We start from the raw sequence: 22,495 nt of genomic DNA, 5'->3' as shown, positions 1-22,495 counted from the left end.
TATTTTTGAAATGCTTTACTTTAACAAATAGAGGAGGATACCTGTTTTTATTTACTAAAATACAGTGCTCTCTTTCAAGCACTTCTAAATATTTTATGTGTATTCACTAGTTTTTAATTTAATACAAACAATATAATTATGAAGCTTCATTTACATTTACAGATAGGGAAACTAGAACACAGAGAGTTTGAATAACTTACTTAGAGTTGCATAGTTAATGATAAAACCTTGATTCAAACTGACAATCTGACTTCAGAATCTACTGTCTTCACCACAACCTAATAGGACCCTGTTTAGTAAAGTAAGAAGTGATAGGACCTCTTCAGAATAAGAACTCCCATGTGTAGAACAGGCTGAGACTAAAAAGGAAGCAGGCTTAAATAAGAAGATTAAGCAAAGGGAAAGCCATAGAAGAATTCATAATAATGGAAGGTTTATCTTCCTGTTTTTCAACTGTCTATCAGACACTGTGATAAGGTTTTTACAAATTATCATTTCTGATTCTCCTGTTAATCATGAAAGTAGGTATTAGAGGTCTTATTTTGCACATGAGAAATTTTATGACTGTCTGAATAGAAAACCACTTACTATCTCTGCCAGGTTCATATAGCCAGAAATAGAGTAAGCTGGAGTAATTTATTTATATGTAGGTGGTGCTAAATGTATGTATGATTCTTATACATAAAGAATCCACCTGCCAGTACAGGAGACTTAAGAGACACAAGTTTGATCCCTGGGTTGGGAAGAGTCCCTGGAGAAAGGAATGGTTACCCATTCCAGTATTCTTGCCTGGAGAATTTCATGGAAGAGGAGCCTGGTGGGCTACAGTCCATGGGGCTGCAAAGAGTCAGACACAGCTGAGCACACACACACATTTTTGTATGTATTAACATGTATCAGAAATTTTATTTAGCCCACTGATTAATGAGGGAACCAGTAAGATGTTATAACCAGTTCAAATGGATGTGATTTACAGAGATTTATATTCTTTACCAGGCAAAATTCAGTTGCATTATATTAGTAGAAATCATTTACATAGCTTTCCCTTCTCCAGGGCATCTTCCCAACCCAAGGATCAAACCCATGTCTCCCACATTGCAGGCAGATTCTTTACCAGCTGAGCCACAGGGAAGCCCATATTGTTATTTACCAGACAAAATTTAGTTGCATTATATTAATAGAAATCTTTTATTTTTGTTACACTAAAGTAAAACCAAAACAACCTGAATTCTTCTACTTTGAGATAACCTACATATACAAACTTTGTGCCATATTTTTTAATATCATGTAAGAATTTTAGAATCTGGATTTAAAACTACAGTCTCTCTCCGTGATTCTTTTTTCATTGCTGCCTCAAAAACTGTACCTCAGGCCTAAAATAGAATTGACACTAAGGAAAAATTTAGTGATTGGCCTACAAATATGAGAGAAAATGGCTGAAACTAAAATGAAAGATACAGTAAATAAGGACATATCGAAATACTTGACTTACAAGTCTATGTTCCCAGACAGCACTAATGGAGCAGAAATAATAGAAAGAGGATGAGGAGGAAACTTTCCTGAGAATGAAAAAGGATGTGGGAAGAGATGAATCCATCTTGCATTCCAGGTAAAGTTTGAGATGAGAACTCTGTCTGGAAACTTAAATTTCAAGGGAGAGAGAAATTTTGCTAACATCTAAACAGAAGAAACACCTAGTGTGTTTCTAGCTTCTCTCCAAAAACACTTAAGTCGAAAGACAATGGAGCAAGATCCATACAATATTTAGGGAAAAACAGTGTTCCAAGGGATCTACTCGTCTACATTGTCAGTCATGTATGAGGGCAGTAGGGAGCATGTGAATTGGGAAAGAATTATGACTGGTGTTCCCTCCTGAAAAAATCAACAAAACTACGGAAGATAGATTATTTGAATGTGTAGTGCCATCTCCAGAGACATGAATGAAAACAAAGTATTTAGGAATAGAGAGTTTATAATCTGAAAATAAATTTGGATGAGCCCTGAAACCAGTTATGTATGTAGAAGTTTCTGCATTGTTTCTGCCAGGGGTTTCAAGAAGCTATGGTACGGGGACTAGTACTGATAACATTGCTTCAGCTTCTGGGGGAAAAGGTCATTTACAATCTCATTTTATCTCACATTAAATTACATTTCAGATATCTTAAAAAGTTAAATGTAAAAATCTAAATTAAGAGACAAATACTTGAAGAAAATAGAAGTGGGCTGGTTCAGTTTTCCAGTGTGGGAAGATACTCTGATATTAAATGAAGGACATCCCAAATAATGAGAATATTCTCTGTCTGCACACAGAAGACTGGTAAATACTTGTTGAAGGAATAGATAAATCTGAGGTAGAAGATATTTTGAGTCAGAAACAAATACAACTAAAAGTTAGCTAATTCACTGAAACGGATTTTTTTTTTTATAGTCACAGATCTAGTACTCATATAGCCAATAACATGGTAATAGCTAAAATTTATTGAGCACTTGTATTCTGGAACCAGAAGGTTCTTTTTAGTGTTCTGTTCCCCTATCAATCTAAAGAACAACCTATGAGTAAGTTCCATTCCAAATGTTAATAAATAAAGAAATGCTATAAATAAATGCCTTATGCAAGGCATTTAGTAAGGCATATAGTAAGATACTATATCTCTTAGGGCTTTCCAAGTGGTGCTAGTGGTAAAGAACCTGCCTGCCATTGCACGAGACATAAGAGACGTGGATTCGATCCCTGGGTTGGGAAGATCCCGCGGGGAAGGGCATTACAACTCACTCCAGTCTTCTTGCCTGGAGAATTCCATGAACAGAGGAGCCTGATGGGCTACAGTCCAAAGGGTCATGAAGAGTCAGACATGACTGAAGCAACTTAGCACGCAGGTGTCTTATGTGAGCAAAAAATATGAAAAAAAATTAATTACAAGAGAAAATGACATCAACTAATAAAAATACAGAAACGCTTTAAAAGTGATTTAGGTTGGAAACCAGAATGGTATTTTTACTTACCAAAGAAGTATTCAAGAGTTAATTACCAGGGTAGAGAGCAAAACTTTTTGATATACTGTTTATAAAAAGATGAAGCAGTACAAGTATGGACAACTTTTTCAGAAAGTTTAACTATAAAAGGAGTATTTTTAGTGCTGATATTGGGGAAGATAAGGGAGAGATTTGATGATACAGGACAGGAAAAATTTTTAGAAACACAAGTTAAGACCCACCTCTTTATAATGAGAAGGAAAGAGAAAAAGATTGTTTAGAGTACATGAAAATTTGTAGATTTGGTAGTAGAAAGTTGCAGCTTTCCATTTGATGGCTTTTGACTCACCTGTGAAAGTGAGTCAAGAAGTGACAACGTTGAACATCAGCGGTAAGTGAAGACAACTTGAAATAGCCAGTGTGCAAAAGGTACCAAAGAATGCATATAAACAGATTATGCAGCGTGGGAGAACTGTTTGTAGCTTTGAGGTCTCAGTTGAATTTATAGGCCATATCTTTATAAAAGCACCAATCTTTGAAGTGGTTCAGTTTCTTCGGGCCGCATTCAACAGCCTGGTTATAGTTATAGAGATGAACATCACTTAATTTGAACAGTGCCTGGAGTTTTTTCCAGACAGGTGTGATGGATAAAAAGTACATGGTAATGGAAAGTGATGAATGAAGTGACAGATTATGAAATCAAATTATTAAGAACTAGAGACGAGAGGCATGATAGATAAGGAGGATATATGGAGTTCAAAGCATAATGAATGATTTATTGTTTTATACTACTAAGTCTGGAGTGGTTTGATACTCAGTAGTAATAACTGGAACCAATAAGTATAAATTGTTAAGTAGAGAATAAATACTCAAACTGTGGCTTTTATTAATTTTGTAGTTGCATCTGAATTTTTGCCTTAATTTAAAGGAAGGAATTTAAATCATTATCATTGTCAATCCTATATCATCTTGATTTCACTCTTTGATTTTTCTCCTATCTCATTTTATCCTAATGTTATTTCATAGAGGTGATAACTTCTTTTATGAATAACAGTTTCTAAAAATGTTTTATGTGTTAAATTAATTTTAAAGGGTGGAAAATATGCTAGATTTTCTTTTTCAGTCACTCAGTTGTATTCAACTCTTTGTGACCCCATGGACTGCAGCATACCAGGCTTCCCTGTCCTTCACTATCTCCTGGAGTTTTCTCAGGCTCATATCCATTGAGTCAGTGATGCCATCCAACCACCTCATCCTCTGCTGCCCACTTCTCTTGCCCTCAATCTTTCCCAGCATCAGGGTCTTTTCCAGTGAGTCAGCTCTTTGCATCAGGTGGCCAAAGTACTGAAGCTTCAGCTTCAGCATCGGTCCTTCCAATGAGTACTCAGGGTTGATTTCCTTTAGAATTGACTGGTTTGATCTCTGTACTGTCCAAGGGACTTTTAAGATCTTCTCCAGCACCACAGTTCAGAAGAATCAATTCTTTGGCACTCAGCCTTCTTTATGGTCCAGCTCTCATATCTGTACATGATTACTGGAAAAGCCATAGCTTTGGCTCTATGGACCTTTGTCAGCAAAGTGGTATCTCTGCTTTTTAAACATGTCTCAGTTTGTCATAGTTTCTTCCAAGGAGCAAGCGTCTTTTTAATTTCATGGCTGCAGTCACCATCTTCAGTGATCTCTGGAGCCCAAGAAAATAAAATCTGCCGCTGTTTCCATTTTTTTCCCTATCTGTTTGCCATAAAGTGATGGGACCGGATGCCATGATCTTAGTTTTTTGAATGTTGAATTTTAAACCAGCCTTCTCACTTTCTTTCACCTTCATCAGGAATCTCTTTAGTTTTTCTTCGCTTTCTGCTGTTCAAGTAGTGTTATCTGCATATCTAAGGTTGTTGATATTCCTCCCTGGCAATCTTGATTCCAGCTTGTGATTCATCCAGCTTGGCATTTTGCATGATATACTCTGCATATAAGTTAAATAAGCAGGATGACAATATACAACCTTGACATACTCCTTTCCCAGTTTTGAACCAGTCCATTGTTATACGTCCAGTTCTAACTGATGTTTCTTGATCTTCATACAGATTTCTCAGGATGCAAGTAAGGTGATCTATTATTCCCATCTCTTCAAGAATTTTCCACAGTTTGTTGTGATCCACACAGTCAAAAGCTTTAGTCAATGAAGCAGAAGTAGATGTTTTTCTGGAATTCTTTTGCTTTTTCTGTGATCCAACTGATGCTGGCAATTTGAGCTTTGGTTCCTCTGCCTTTTCTTAAGTCCAGCTACTCATAATATTCTTTAGTTAGTTCATGTATTCATTCACCTTTATCAGGCTCAACATTCCAGAAGCTCAGAGCTCAGTTCCTAGGAGCCAGCCAAGAGCTGATCCTGCAAACAGGCCTGGGATTTGCAGGATTTGAGCAATGAGGGCTGCTGAATTAACTCTTTTCTTCACAACCTCTAACCAGACTGATCAGAAAAAAAAGAAAAGAAGACAAATTACTAATATTAGGAATGTAAATGTAATTCACTGTAGATGTGTTAAAGACCTAAAAAGGACAATAAAGGAGTATTATGAAAAACTTTATGACAAAAAATTTAGCAACTTAGATAAAATGTTTAAATTACTTGAAGGATACAAGCTACTGAAGCTCACTCAAAAAGAGATAACTTGAATATTTTATATCTTTTTTAAAAATTTAATTTGTGGTTAAAAACCTGTGGAAAAAACTAGGTGGCTAGTTTTCTCAGCTGACTTTATTAATAAATTTTACCAAACATTTGAGGAAGAAATCATATTAATTCTATATAAATTCTTTCAGACTATGTAAAAAGAGGGAATACTTCTCCATTCTTTTGAGGGGGCAATTTTAAATTATTCTAATACTAAAAGAGAAAGACATTACAGGAAAATTACACCAGTATCCCTTTTGAACACAGAGCAGATATCTTCCACAAAATTTAGGGAATCAGTCTTACATTATATAAATAATTACATACATTATGTAATTTATCTCAGCAATATATCACAGTGTTGAAAAAAAAAATGTAATTCACCATAAAATTAAACAAAACCATATGATCATCTCAATAAATGCAGTAAAAGACTTTACAAAATTTGTCACCCATTCTGATAACTAAAACAAAAAGAGAAGGGAACTTCTTCAACTTGATGGAGGGAATCTACAATAACTTACAGTTAAGATAGTACTTAAAATTAAAAAACTGAAAGCTTTTGCTCTAAGCTTGAACACATCACCATAGATATTCCTAACTGTATAGGTAACCAATGCAATAATGCAGTTTTTTTAAAAAGTATAAAAATTGTAAAAGAAATAAAAGAATCTCATTTGCAGATGACAGAATCTCAAAAAAATGCTATTAGAATTATTTAATGAATTAGCAGAATATACGGTCTAAATATAAAAACCAATTGTATTTTTGTACCAGTAGTGAATAATTTAAAATTTAAAATATCATTTGTAATAGTAACCAAATATATAGTGATCTAGGTTACATTTATCAAAATATATGCAAACCTGGATACTGAAAATCCCTAATCTGCTAAAAATTAAAAACCAAATAGAGATATCCATGTTCAGGGATTGAAAGTATTGTCAGGTAATTATTAACAGATTATTATTATCCATTCTCTGAAAATTTGATCTGTTGATTCAGTTGAACCCTAATCAAAATGCCAATAGACGTTAAGAATTAAAAATCTGATTTTCAAATTTATTTGGAAATATAAACAACAAACTTAGAACAGCCAAAACAATTTTGAAAAGGAAGAACAAAGTTGAAGGAATTTTATCATGTGATTCAAAACTCATTGTAAAGGTGTAGTAACCAGAACAACCTGGTATTGTCATAAAGGTGGACATATAAGTCATACATCAGCAGAGAGTCTAGAAATAGACCCCAGTGTATGTGGTCAATTGATCATTGCCAGAATTACCAAGATACCTCAGAGGGGAAAAGGATAATCTTTTTCAACAAATTTTGCTGAAACAATCTGATATACAGTATTGTAAACTATGACCATATCATATTCAGAAATTAAATAGAAATGGATCAATGACTTTAAAAAAGTAAGAGCTAAATTCTACATATGTAACTTGTAGAATAAGCAAGATAAGCTTGCTGACCTTGAGTTATGAATAGATTTCTCAGGATACAAAAGTATGAACCATAAACGAAAAGGGGGTTAAATTGGGCTTTGTGAAAATTCAAAACATTGCTGAGAAAATGAAAAGATAAAATTATATGTTGAGAGGAAATATTTGCAACACATCTATAAAATGTATTTAGAAAACCTTAGGAACTGTCAAAACTCAATGATGTGAAACAACGTTGTGAAAATGGGCAAAAGGGTTGAACTCAAGTAACCAAAGAGATACAGATAGGAAATAAGCACGTGTGGCGATATGCTCAGTAAAGATGTGCTCAGCACGGCGTGTGCGCTCGGTCGCTCAGTCACGTCCAGCTCTGCGACCCCACGGACGGTAGCCCACCAGGCTCCTCTGTCCATGGGATTCTCCTGGTAAGAATGCTGGAATGGATTGCCACTTCCTCCTCTGGGGGATCTTCCGGACCCAGGGATATTCCCTGTGACCCAGGTATCAAACCCGCATCTCCTGTGTCTCCTACATTGCAGGTGGATTCTTTACAGCAGAGCCACGGGGGAAGCCTGCTTAGTGATGCCGTTAATAATTAGTTTGAAAATAGTACGGAGATACCATTACATACCTATTAGAATGCAAAAGGATGAAAATTGACAATGCTAAGTGCCGACAAGTGTGCTAAATAATTGGAACTCACTCATTTGAGAGTGAGAACTGGCACAGCCATTTTAGGAAGCTGTTTGGCAGTTATTTAAGAACTTAGGCGTATACTTAGCACATAAAATAGCAGTTGCACTTGTGGATATTTACTCAAGAGAAATGAAAACATAACATGCAAAGCTAGAAATAACTCACATGACCATTAATTGGTATATGGAGAAATAAAATGTAATATCTTTCCATAAAATGAAGTGGAATGTTATTATAAATGCAACTACATGAATGAATCTCAAAGCTTTATGCTGAGTGAAGGATGCCAGAAACAAAAAACTATCTTCTATATGATTCCATCTATATGAGATTCTAGACAAGACAAACTGTAGTGAAAGGAAACAGATCAGTGGTTGAGTGGGGCCCGGATCTGGAGGGTAGGGACTGGTTTTGTAAAGGAGCGCGTAGGGTACTAGAAATGTTTAATATCTTGATAGTCGTGCTATCATGTGGTGTCATGGCTGTATATGTTTGTCAAAATTCATTTAAGTATACACTTACAGCTGGTGATTATTATTGTAATTCATATAATTTGTTATGTCTCAATAATCCTGATTTTTAAAAACAAACTAAAGCAAAAAAATGATGCAGAGATGGTAAAGATAAACGGATGGTTAAAGATAAATAGAACATGAACAAATGTATTTGAGAGATTTCAAAATTCAGTGATAGTCCATGAAATGTGAAATTCCATGAAGTAGACTTTTTAAATTATAGTATGACAAAACTAGAACAACAAAAATTTTACATTTATAAGTTACTTGGTAATGTAAAATCTGTCTCGTGAAGCGATTAGCAAGAAAAAGGAAATACAAACCACAAAAACAGGAATTTAAAAAGTAATGAAACTATCGTCTCAATAGAATCGTGGAATGCTACCAAAGATACTCTAAGGATTGTATTTAAAATGATGTTATTAGTACAAAGGTTGACAGATCAGTGGAAGAGAGTAAATAAACATCTTAAGAGCTTCATCTGATGAGTTTCCCCAGGGTTTCGTTTTCAACATCCTTTCTTCTAGACTATAATTCTTTCTCCTGTTTCTAATTTTTGGTTATCTTTTCCCAGTTATTAGTGTACTCACAGTTTACATTGATTGCCACTATGTTTCTGGTACTGAGGAAACAGAAAAGTTAGCATTTGCCCTGTATTGATGTAATGGAAATTCAAGGTTATTAAGTATGACTGTCTTCAGAGAAAGAAGACAAAAGTAAGTTTCTGAACAGATTATCATTGATTTTCCTTGTGTGAGGCAATACAGGATTGAACTTTGGGTCTTCTTTTTTAAGTAATTTCTGAATTTTTTTCTATTTAAAAATTTTTTTTTTTAACTGTTTTATGGAAATGTTGCTTCTAGAAACAGAACATGTGAAAATAAACCTTTAAGAAGATATTTTTATTAAATTTGATTAGGAAAGATTTTTGGAGGATATGGCTTCAGAGTTTATCCTTAAGGAATAGGTAAAATTTGAAAATATATTTTAGGTGAGCAGAAGAGTCTTAAAGATGGTAAAATATTGGCTATGTGGTAGGATACATTTTTCCATCTTTTCACATATATTAGACATTCTAACTACTTTGAAACATGCAGGATTTCAATAATTGAACTTCATTCATTTCTGGGAGAATTCTTTGACTTCAATGTTTTATCACTATGGTTCTACCCATTCTGTTTTTGAATGCATCTCTTCAGCTTTTATTTATGTCACTCAAAATTTTAGTTCTAACATCTGCAATTGTTTTTCATCTCATATCTTTCTGAATTTCTTAATATTAATTCTGCTTATTTTAAATTATTTTGTTTATGCTGTTTGTTGTTCTTCCCTGTTAATTTTTCTCTTTTATTGGATTTGGTGAACTCCTCCTTGATTCTGCTACTGTCCCTCAGTGTTAATTTTCAGTTGTTAGTCATCTTTGTATTTGAGAATTTTTCTCCTGCCTGTTGGTGGTTTTCAAGATAGTCTGCTTCCGCTATCGGTGAGGGTTGTACCTGCCTGAGACATGAAGCCATATCTCTGTGTTCTGCTGTTTTGTTCTCTGGGTGAAAGTCACCATGTAACGCAACTGGAGGAGGGGAACAGAGCTGCCCTCCCGACTCCTCAGCTGGTCATCCTCAAGCTTATCCCTTCTTTTCGTATTCCTTGCCTGAGCTTATGGCTTCCCCAGACCAGCCTTTTCTCTGGAGAAGTCGTTTCCTACGGGCTGTGGTTTTCTCTGGTAGTTTCTTAACGGATTTCTTAATGGATCTAATCCTGCCTGTTTTTCATCCTTGGGGAATCTCAAAATATTTATTTTATTACTAGTAACATTCCTTTTTGATTTCTAGCATTATTTTCTGTTTATTTCTTATTTTAAATAATTTTGAATGGAGAAAGTTATTAATACAAGTATGTGCTTAGTCTGTCATTTGATTTAACTTGATAATATTTAATACTTAGCAGCCTTTTCAGTGATATGTTTGGACTAATTGCAGAGTAATCCTAGAGCTATAAACCTTTGATTTTTGAATTTAATTATGAAGCAAGATAAATGACCTGTGTGGGTTTTCTATTAGAGTACATGGAATACTTTAACCATAGCTCTTCTAGCAATTTCACTGATATCTTTTAATTAGGTTAGAGTATGGATCATTTTGCCAGAGGAAAGTAGCATTTGAGATTTGAGGAGTTAATTCACTTTAAAAAAGTCATTAACATGTTCCCCATGTTAGTTAACTCATTCAGTCTGAATTTATTCTCAAGATTGCTGGTCTAAGACTGAGAGAATAAGCAGGAAAACGCCCACCGCAGGCCCTAGAATGTGTCACAGTCCTGGAGTAAAAAGTGAAGTATTCTTCCCAGTGTTGCATATTGTGAAACAGGCAACACGATTTTCTCTTTCAGAACTAAACTGTGCTTAGCTGACTCTCTGTTATCGTGTCATCTTCTAGCTTGATGCTGTTACAAGCAATCTTCAGAAAACCAGGGAAACTAAAAGTGATGCTATAACTGCTGTTAATACTAAGAACCCAGAGAAGCACATGCGAGTGACTAAAAACAAACCAAGGGATCCGCAGTCAGCAACTGAAGATCCAGAAAATGATGTTAGTGTGGGGGATGACAAGCAAGAAAAGGCAAGTAAGAAGGTTACGAAAACAGCGCTTCAGGTGACTGCACAAGAGATGGAGCCAGAAGCTCCTGAGCAGGGAGATGCGACACCTCAGAAAACACGGACTAAGCCACAGCCTGGCGTCACTCATGACAAAAGCGAAAAGGCCAAGGAGGAGGGAGAAAAGAATAGTTTAGATGAGGAACAACTGATGCAAGTGTACCAGCTCCAAGTAGCTGAAGAAATGGCAAAGGAGATTAAGAAGAAAATCCGAAAGAAACTCAAGGAGCAGTTGTCTTACTTTCCCTTAGATTCTTCATTGCATGATGACAAATTGAGTGGTGAAAAAAGAAAAAAGAAAAAAAAGAAAGTTCCCATCTTGTCTAAATCTGAAACAAGGTATGTTACATTGATAAATATACAATGTCCTCTTTAAAAAAACACTATTTTCAGCTTTTGAGTGATACCTGGAGTTTTGTTACCAAGTCCAAGCTCATAGTGCTTGCCTCACAAGAGGCAAATAATTGTGAGAGACCAGTTGTTGGGGCAATGAATGGCAACTCTATTCAGAAAGCCAGCAAATTCAGAAGATGCTTCATGCCCCAGATAACCATCTTGCCTGAGATAGAATTCAAGCTCCTTTTGAGGAGGAGGGAGTACTAAATACTAAAAGGAGAGGGAGTCAAGTCAAACACTTTCTGGTTCCCATAAGCCTCCAGAGAGGATCTGTTAATTTCTTTCTCCCTGCAGTCACTCACAGGTGGACCTGGTAAGGATTTACAGGTAAGTTCCTGTGAGGATTTACAGGTAAGTTTCCTGTGAGCTATACAAAGGTATTTTAGCTTAATTCTCATTACTTGGGGAGCAGAGTTTCCAGGGATGGGCCATTATGTATAATTCAAGCACACAGGCAACATCCTTTTAGTGATTAACTTGTAATAGAATACAGAAGGTTCTTCCTGTTACAATCCCCCCCGTCTGTGTCCATACCACAATCTTGTGGGAAGGGACAAAGACCATTCTGCTGAATGGAAGTGACAAATTTCCTTAGACTCTTCAGTCAGTCCTTTTTGAAATCTTTAGTCAGTCCTATTTGAACCCAATGAAACCTCTCACCACTTTGTTGTCTAATTCATAATAACTTGTGGCTTTCGTTCTAGTTCCCAATACATATATCAAATTCCTATGCTGTTTATTTGGATAAAACTGAACAAATTGGTTGCCCCTTCCCCAGCTGTAATGGAATTACCATCTACTTCTGTTGGATAGGCAGACCCGTTGGAGGCAAACCCATGAATAGTGTAATACAGAAGTTTTAGTATAATTGGCAAATACTAGGTCTTTTAGCACTGTTAGATGCCCCTACCTGGGCAGACACCTGGATGGCCTACCATACAGTATTTTAAAGGTGCTTCATTTAAGCCTGCTTCTGGGAGCCATTGATCCGTAGCAGGGTGACTGGCAAGGCCTTATGCTAAGTTAAATGTCTCTCGACATTAGTATTTTAGCGACATTTATGGTTTTTCCTATTGATTGTGGTCTCCAGGATGAATAGTTTTAATGCTTATCCAAATCAGGATGATTTCCCGAAGGAGTGCTTTCAGAGAGTCTCTGTTCATGGAATACGCTTCCACCCACCCTGAAAAAGTGCCCACAGCAACACTATCAGGTTATCTGAGATTTCTTGCAATTGGGATATTTAAGTGACGTCTCTTTTTCAGTGCGGGGGGCGGGGGCAGGTTCCTCTGTGTTGAGTCTCCATCTGGGGAGGGATGACAGGAGTCTGGGATTTTTTTAAGATCTTGGGGGAAAGAGCTCTGTGTCCTTTTCTGGGCTTTTCATGAACTGTAGATTTCTAGCATTCTGATGGGACTCTGTCAAACTTCTCTGGTGAAAAACTTCACCAAAGTGAGGTCTGTCAGAAAATTAATCAACTTATTCCCCACTGTCAATTTTACCTGGAGTTCCTGTGGGGAATTCAATGCCTCAAGTCCAAGGGAACCCTTGGGCCTCTTCATTCAGAGTGTCCCTCTCTGCCATATAAGAGGCTCTCATCTTTTGTTCTTCTGTTTCAGCCTAGAGCAGTTTCTGTTTTCCAAAGTTCTTCCTCCTTACTACAGTAAGCACATCATTCCTTCCCCAGTGGGGACTTACCTCTCATCCAGTTACTCGCCTTCTGGGAATCCAGTGCCTCTGCCAAAAAAGTGATGTTTCATTTTGCATCTTTCTTCTGTTTTTCCCTGTCGAATAGTTTAAAAAAGCAACATCTACCAATTAAGAAATGTTCATTCCAAATGTTCCATCTAATTTTTATAACTTTCTCCTGATATCTGAGGCACTTTGCCCCAAAAGGTCAAATTTGCCATTCTGATATTTTCAGGGGTCTCAGAATCTGCATCAGTATGATGTCTGTAGGTCTGATAAATCCTTTCCAAAAGTTCAGAGAGGTCTTCATTTGTTTTGCTGAATTTCCTGAATATTGTTCAAACCCTTTTGCTTTGGTTTCCCCTTCAAAGCCCTGCCGAGATGCACTAACAAGCTGTGCTCTACTAAGGGCCTCCCTCACTGGATCCTAAGTTGGTTCAGCTGTGGGTGCTCACGTGTGCTTCATGTATAGAGGATCCTCCCTATGAGAAGGGTTGCAGTCTTAGGAGCGTTGGGATTTTCCAATTAAACAAGTCTGAGAAATCCAGCCAGCTGTTTGTTTGCATTTAAGCTCCCTACTAGATAACGGCATAAAGGAAATTACCCTGTTCCCATAGTAGCTTCTGGCCCAATCGGGTGCCCTGTCTGGTCTTAAATGGCAATATCAGAACAAGTCCCTCTCCACCAGAAACTAACACAGGATTTTCTAACTGATCCCTGTAAGGAGGGGAAGTCCTGAGCCCCAGTGTCAGAAACTGGGACTGGGTAGGAATGGGAGATGGTGGAAAGGGTGGATGTATTGGCATAGTGGCCAGATTGGCTGGGTCAGTTAAGGTTTGAGGAATTAAGGTTTGAAGCAACATATCCTCACTTTCATTCCCTTCCTTTTTTCTTCTATTCTGATAATAGTACAGATGCTTTCACATAAAGGATTATCATTCTTCCCTAATTTTTCACAAAATACCTGTAGAGTCATTCAAAATGCTCTATGAAATAGCAATTTATCATTAAAAGGATACCTTTTTGCTTTAGCATCAACCAACTGGGATTACAACATGCATTTGAATAGAAACCCAATTAATGCTATGACAGATAGTTTAAGACAACACTGAAATTATGAGTAATATCATTTACCAGGATATCCCAGAATGTTAGGAGCTTTATATAGTTTATAGAATATGAATATTAATAACATTCACCCATGTGATACAGCCTAAGAAGTGTTAAGTGTTATTTATTCAATAATGCTTCCCATGCAATTGAACATGCCACATAAGCCCAATTAGTTCTATAATCCTCTCTGAGATGGAGAGAAATAATTTGAGATGTTCCAGAGACCCTCTGAAAAACTCCAAAGTTAGCCAGAGGTCAGATGAACTCCACTTAAAACTTGATCTTTTTGGAAGTTTGTTTAAAAATATTAAAAGTTCACCAATGATGATTAAAGATCTCAATGGCAAATACAGATCACTTAAAGAAACTCACAATTACCAAAAGTAGTTCAATATTTTAAGAAAACTTTTTATCCTCTTAGAGAAAGAAATTCAGGTTTTTACCACTTTACCTTTAAGATTTCTTAATTAGGTTCAGTCTTACCTTAGAACTTGATTTAGTTTCAAGTTATGAAAATCTGGAGAGACTATTCTAGATAGACATTTCCAAAACATTATTCCCATAGAGTTTAGTCCAGACCTCTTTACTTCATTTACTTATATTTACTTAAAGCTTTGTTCCATTATTTTACTTTCTAATAAACTCTGTAACAGGAATAAGGTATTTTTGATTTCTAGTGAACCTACAGGTACAACAAAAGTATTGTACTTAATGTTGATGACTCTAAAGACATGTCTGTATAAAAACAAGTTTAAGCTAACTTTTCATACCAGATATTATTTCCACACCAAGTATTTCCTAGATCATGTGAACCTGAAACTCATTCTGGCCAGTTTCATTGTATTTGAGTATTTGTGTAAGCACTTAATTTCCATTAAGCCAATTAAACAGTGCCCCTTTACAACGTAATTTTGGCAGTGCCACGCATCTGTAACACATGTGCAAACACACAAACACAGGGGCCTCATAGTTCCCATTCCAGAATTTTAGCCCTGAATCCGATACAACAGTGTAAGACCCAGTTGTAAAAGAGGGTAGATTCAAATTGGGTTTCTGGCAGACAGAACCAATCAAGGTCACCTGTCTACATGGTGAAACCATTTTACTAATATTTATGGAAAAGATGCTTCTGTTTCTATGTATAGTTTTTGGTGACTTTAGGAGCCAAGTACAACTTCTTTTTCCTTGGACTATCCCACTCTTGAACAGAAACAGATTTTTTTTTCCTGTTTATTTTCCCCATTTCATATCAGTAAAAGTTTTAAGTATCACAAAACTGATGTGGCTATAAATGGAGAAGCAAAGGCACATAAGATGAAACACAAAACCCAAAGAACAAAGAGAGAATCCTCAATAAACCCTCAAGTTTGGTCTTGGGGGTCTGACATGTGCTAACAACATAATAAATGACCAAAAATGACATAATTAACCTAGCAAGAATAGCAATATGTGGTGCACAGGCTCCCAAGATGAAGATCTTTAAGAGGTACTGTGGCCACCCATTGTTACAATAAGATATCATTTTCCTTTCACCCGTGGGTTCAGAGCTGTAATGGGATCCCTTTCCCAAAATGCACTTTAGAGGACTTTCTTTAGGGATAGATGAAACATTCCTTCTTTTCCAAGACAAGCAAAACACAAACAAATGCTAACATCCAAAGAAACCCACAAACCAATTCACAAATCAGGTAAAAGTCCTACAATTCTTTCCTCTCCCCAGTGGAATACCCCACAAAATAAACTGGCTTATTCCTGAGGAAAAAAAAAAAAAGCCCAAAAGTGGGGAGGGAATGAGGTTCCTGGCTGTCCACACTGGAGTGACTTACCCTACCATATGGAGCCCATCAGCTCCCAAATGTTGGTTCTTTGCTCCGATTGCCAGGTATCGGGGCAGCCAGTGCCGCTTCAGGGAATTTTGGAGGTCAGAGCCTCAGGACAGGTGGTCTCGGCAGCTCCAAGGCTCCTGGCTGGCTTCACCAAAATTTGTTACCGACCTCAAGCTCGTCCTGCTCTCTGCACGACAGGCTGGTAATTGGTAAACAAGTTGTTGGGGGCAAGGATAATTGCTTTATTTGGAAAACCAGCAAACTGAGAAAACAGTTGACTCATACCCCTCAAAGAACCATCTTGCCTGAATTAGAATTCAGGCACCTTTTATACTAAAAGGGGGAGGGGGGTAAAATCAAACACTTCCTGGTTCCCATCAGCCTCCAGCCGGGGTGTGTTAATTTCTTCCTCCCTGCAGTCACTCACAAATGGACCTGGTCAAGATGTTTCCATGAGCTAAACAAAGCTTAATGCTCATTGCTTTAGAAGCAGGATTCCCAGTCGGGCCATTATGTATAATTTAGGCTCACTGGCAACATCCTTTAGTGATTAACTTGTAATAGAACACAAAAGGTTCTTCCCTGTTACAGTTTCGGAAAGAAGATGTTTAGTCCTCCTTTGGGACATGCGTACTCTGCATGCTCAATTGCTCCGTCATGCCCGAGTCTTTGAGACCCCGTGGGCTGTAATCTGCCAGGCTCCTCTGTCCATGGCATTTCCCAGGCAAGAATACTGGAGTGGGTTGCCATTTCCTACTCCAGATCTTCCTTTCCCCAGAATTGAATCTGCATCTCTGGCATCACATTGGAAGATGGATTCCTTATTACCGCACCACCTGGGAAGCCTCTTTTGAACACATGGGCAGTAGAATACTAACAGCTAACCTTTGTGTGGCCCCTTCTTGGGTGCTTAATGCTTTACAAGGAATATGTGCTTTTCCCCTTATGACAACTCTGTCAAGAATAGTAATATCCTATTTTGCATAAATACACCCTTTATTTAGTTACAAATACTTGTTTAGATTTATAAAAATAACATTTTCCCCTTATTTTACAAATAGCATTTATTCACTATAGAACATACAGACACAAAAAGGAAAACATAAGTAATCCAACCATTCAGAGATAATCACTGTTAGCAATTTGTTATTCCTTTAGTCTTTTTTATATACAGTGCTTATATGTATATGCTTACATATACAATGTGAGTGTCTGTGAGTAGATTATTATTTATTATGTCTCTCCTTGGGGTAAAGAAGGTAAAAGTGTCTTTTAACTACAGTAAGTTTGTTTTTTGTGATCTACATCTGGATAAACAACTTGAGATGGAAACAGTCTGACATTCTCTGATACTCAGGGTCAGTTTCCTTTAATGTCCTCATCTAAAAATAGTTCCCCTCTTATTAAAAGCTAGACAGCCAGTTGTAACAAAGAGGGTAGACAGAGTTGCTAACAGGCACATGCTTTACAAGTTACCCCAGACTTCAGCAGCTCAGAACAGCAAACACACATTGTCTCCCAGTTTCTCTGGCTCAGGATCTGAGTGGCTTAGTGGGTGTCTCTAACTCAGGGCCTCTCACGGGCTACAGTCAGGATGTCAGCCTGGGCTGCGGTCATCTCAAGGCTTGGCTAGGGGAGGATCTGCCAGGTGACATGCCAGTTGGAAGATCTGGATGGTCCAGTGCTAAACTCACTCATGTGGCCATTAGCAGGCTTCAGATCCTGACTGGCTTTTGGCCAAAGACATCAGGTCCTTACCACGTGAACGTCTTCACATGGGCCACTCACAGCAGGGCCACTTGCTTCCCTTGAGCAAGGGCCCTGAGAGAGAAGAAGCGAGACCAAAGTCACAGTCTTTCGGGAACCCAATCATAGCAGTGGTACCAATTACTTTTATCATGGTCTGTCTATAAGAGGTAAGTCACTTGGTCCAGTCCACAATCAAAAGAAAGGATTACACAAAGATATGAGTATTAGGGGGCTTCCCTGGTGGCTCAGTGGTGAAGTGTCCACCTCCCAACGCAGGAGATGCAGCTTTGACCCCTGGATCGGGAAGATCCTCTGGAGGAGGAAATGGCAACCCACTCCAGTATTCTTGCCTGAGAAATCCCGTGCACAGGGGAGCCTGGTGGGTTACAGTCCGTGGGGTCACAAGAGTCAGACATGCCTTGGTGACTAAACAGCAGCATGACTATTAGGAGGAATGGATCACTGGAGGCCACCTGAGAGACTGCTTACTGCAGTATGCCATAAATCTTATTTCTTCACAGAGTTACCGTATCTGTCATGAACTGTAAGTCATACTCACACTTAGTAAGATCAGTTTATGAACTTTAAACAAAACCATGCTTTACATGACAAAGACATGCAAAGGATAACTGTTCTCTTTAAATAACAGTATTTGATGATATGATAAAATAACATGACTTTCTAGAATGACTGCTTTGAAATATTCCTTTACTCTTTTTTTTCCCCCATTTATTTTTATTAGTTGGAGGTCAATTACTTTACAATCTTGCAGTGGTTTTTGCCATACATTGACATGGATCAGCCATGGATTTACATGTGTTCCCCATCCTGATCCCCCCTTCCACCTCCCTCCCCACCCCATCCCTTGGGTCTTCCCAGTGTATCAGCCCTGAGCACTTGTCTCATGCATCCAACCTGGGCTGGCGATCTGTTTCACACTTGATAATATACATGTTTCAATGCTATTCTCTCAGATCATCCCACCCTCGCCTTCTCCCATAGAGTCCAAAAGTCTGTTCTGTACATCTGTGTCTCTTTTTCTGTCTTGCATATATTTCTCACCCCCTTTTTGAAATATGACTAAATATATTGGAAGTCAATTTTTGATTATTAGATGCAGATTTCTTTTTTACTTGGTAAGTCACAAACATTAATAGGCTGATTTCTCCTCAGTGTGCTTCTAGGCTGCTACCCTTTACCATTTAGTATTAATAGTTTATGTGATGCAGATTTTATTTTTAATGATAGTCTTCTGAAAACATAATGGCACATAAGCCACTGGAAAACACAAGCAATTAACTTTTACCTAGAAATCAAAAGTTGAATATCTGAAGCCTCTTGAAAACAGAACAAACAAAATTAGAACACTTTTTTTTTATTTTAAATAATCTAGAGATTTGTTCATTATTCATTTACTTGACAGGAGAGTGAGGATGATTTTATCAGTCCTAAGTAAAAACAGATCCATTGATCATATCATTTTCCCCAGGAGTTTAGAGATGAGTTTAATTTGACTCAAGGGTAAATTAGTACACATAATACTTAGTTTGACAGCTAACCATTTTAGTGTGTAAGAAAATATATGTATCTCCCAGCAGAAAATAATACTGATTTTAGGATTATCCTTGCCTGTATTTGCTGTTAACTTTGCTGCAGGGTAATAATAATAATGATGCATTTCCAGTGGCTTGAACTTGGATTATATTTGCAGTACGTCGATCATCTCTGATGACCCAGTTGAAGGTGAACAAAAGAAAGAATCTCCAGTTGGAGCAGTTACTTCAGATACTCATCAAGATGATGAAATGAGCTCAAAGGAACAAAATGTAGAAGACAACATGCAAGATGACACAAAATCCAAACTGAAAAAAAAGAAAAAGAAGGCTAAAACAGGTTTGTTATCCAAATTAAATGAAAAATGAAAATACATTTTGCCTTGGTAGAAATAACTTGATTCAGGGACTTTTAGTCTTTAAAACTAAAGAAAATCTAGTCCCAAATAGTATAATTGAAAACATAATCTGATACAGAATATTTGATACTTATGCTTAGATTTGTCTAGATTATAGCATTCATTTATTTGTAACTGTGGATCTCTGTGTGACTTGGTCTTACTTGAGTCATCATTAGTAATGTGGTAGTTGCTATTGTGACACAGGTTTCTTCTGTATGTTATTGTCCCTAAATAATTAAGACAGCATTGAAAATTGTAAATAGTCAACAGCCAATAAACATTGCAGATTAAGTCTGTCAAACATGCTGTCTTCACAGTTTCTCGTAATTCAGCTTCTTTCTTCCCGCTTTTTGTTTCACCTCTTGCTTTCTACATTCCTTTCTGCTCATTTCTTTTATCTTATTTTTCATTACTTATTCTTGACTTTTTTCTGCTTCTTACATTTTCGTTTTTTTTTTCTTTTTAATTTCCATTTAATTGACCAAAAATTGAGATTAAAAAATGGGCAATTTTAGAATTTATGGTGCTTATTCATGCAGTTTATGGTGTTTTGTGGTTCCAGTAATTAATTTTTTAAAAATAAAAGTGTATGTATTGTATGTACACTACTTAGTTCATTTTCACAAACTGGACATGTCTATAAAGTCATCATCCAAATCGAGAACCAGATCATGAGCACTCAGAAGCCCCCCACAAATTCCCTTCTAGTTCATTGTCCTAAAGGAGTGAATACTATTTTGACATCTAACACAAAGTTAATTTTCCCTGTTTTTCTATTTTAAGATAAATATTTAGAATTATACATACTATGCTCTTTGTGTGTGGCTTTTTTTGCTCCAAATTATCTTGTGTGAGATTTATACTGTTGTTGCATGCACTTGAGCTTATGCATCATCAGTCCTGTTTTTGTACTATGTAGATATCCATTGTGTGAATATATCACAATTAATTACCTGTTCTATTGATTAACATTTGAGGTGTTGCTAGTATTAAGCGATTATAAGTAAAGCTATAATGAACATTCTGGTCACATTTTTTAATGAGCATGTGTATACATTTTTTTTGTTGGACGTATTCTTAGAGTTGCTATGCCATAGAGTATATATATTTTTCAGTTTAACAGATACTTCTTATTTTCCACACTTGGGTTATCAGTATTTGAGTTTCCATTGCTCTACATCTTCACTAACATTTATATTGTCAGTATTGTAAACTTTTAGTCATTCTTATAAGTGTTTAGTGATTATTCCATTTTGACTTTGATTTGATTTCCATGGTAACTAGTGCAGTTGAGCATCTTATTCATGTTTATTGACTACTTGGATTCCTTCATAGTAAATTTGTTCAAGTCTTTTGTATAATTTTTTAAGAAATGAAATTGTCTGCCTTTTTCTAATTAAATTGTGAGAATGTTTTATATGACTAGATAACAATTTTCTCATATATATATAAGAATATATTTGCCATATATATGTATATCACAGATATCTTCTCTCTCTGGGTTTTATTATTTTTCTCCTACTGGTATTGATATCTTTTGTAAAACAAAATTTAAGGATTTTATATAGCCCAATGTATTCCATGTTTTTCCCTTTGATTTTAAGTGCTTTCTGTGATATAAGAAATCTTTCCCAAGTCCTAAAGGTGTTTCTCTATATATTATTTTCTAAAAGATTTTTGTTTCAAGTTTTCACTTTTAGATTTGCAGTTTACCTGGAATTTATTTTTATGTATGGGGATAGGTAGCGGTCCAGACCCATTATTTTCTCATATATGAATATGTACTTGATCTAATACCATTTACTGAAGTGAGCATCTTTGCCCCTGCATTTCAGTGTCACTTTTATCATGAATAACATGACTGTGTAAGTTGGGCAGTTTCACTAATCTCCATTCTTAGCTGGTTTACACTAACATCACTACCATGTCTTAGATACAATAGCTTTATAATAGATATTGCTGTTAATAAGGATAGTTTTATTGCTTTTTTTATTCTGATGTCTTATTCCTTATTTTTACCTTGATACACTGCCTAGAATTTTGATTATAGTGTTAAATAGAAGTGGTAATAACAAATACTATTCTCTAGCTGCCAGCCTTAGGGGAGAGCATCCATTATTTTGCCATTGAGTGTGACTTTGCTATAGACTTTTTTGTAAATACCCCTATTGGATTATTCCTAATTGGCTAATAGTTTTTTTTTTTTTCTTTTAACCATTCATAGATACTGAATTTTATCAAATGCTTTTTCTGCATCTATTAACATAATCATATTAATTTTTACCCTTTTTTCTATTAATGTGATTGTTATTTGATTATTAAGCTATCTTTGTATTCCTGGCAGAGGTGGGGGAGGCACTTACTTTGTTGTGATGTATTAGCTTTTTTTTTTTTTAATGTATTACTGGATTTGATTTGCTGATACTTTGTTAAGAATTTTTGTACCTGTGTTCATGATAGAGATTTGTTTGTACTTCTCTTTTGTTGAAATACCCAGAATTAGCATCAAAGTTTTGGTGGTCTTAAAAAGAATTGGGAAATATTTCCTTTTTCAGTTCTCTGTATTTGTATAAACTGGTGTTATTTCTTCCTTAAATGTTTGGAAGAATTTGCTAATAAACGTTCTTAGGCCAAGATTTTCTTTGTGGGAAGAATTTTAAATGAGATTTAGTTTCTTTAATAAATATCAGATTCTTCATATTTTCTGTTTCTTCTGTCAGCTTTGATAGACTGTATTTTTTGAGGAATTTGTCCATTTAATATGGATTTTCAAATTTTGTATCTCTATGGCATCTGAAAGGGTACCCGTTGA

At 36.3% G+C, this 22,495-nt stretch overlaps 1 protein-coding gene across 7 annotated transcripts in view; it reads left to right on the top strand.

Moving 5' to 3' along the window:
- The window catches only part of AHI1 (Abelson helper integration site 1), a 210,341-nt gene that overhangs the window by 7,899 nt on the left and 179,947 nt on the right, over window positions 1-22,495 (top strand). For 6 of the 7 annotated variants that reach the window (XR_009690711.1, XR_009690710.1, XM_061130460.1 and 3 more), the window contains 2 exons: window positions 10,739-11,295; window positions 19,441-19,622. Coding sequence is in view for 4 of the 7 variants with exons in the window: in XM_061130460.1 (XP_060986443.1) it covers window positions 10,739-11,295; window positions 19,441-19,622 (739 nt within the window). In the remaining 3 variants the exon portion in view is untranslated. Of the gene's footprint in view, window positions 1-1,508; window positions 1,610-10,738; window positions 11,296-19,440; window positions 19,623-22,495 lie in introns of all 7 variants that reach the window. The other variant, XR_009690712.1, reaches the window with a different exon arrangement.

Source organism: Dama dama, chromosome 26, assembly GCF_033118175.1.
Source record: "Dama dama isolate Ldn47 chromosome 26, ASM3311817v1, whole genome shotgun sequence".
Lineage (NCBI taxonomy): Eukaryota > Metazoa > Chordata > Mammalia > Artiodactyla > Cervidae > Dama > Dama dama.
The sequence above is the reverse complement of the archived record's forward strand: the minus strand, read 5'-3'. Positions and strand labels throughout refer to the sequence as shown.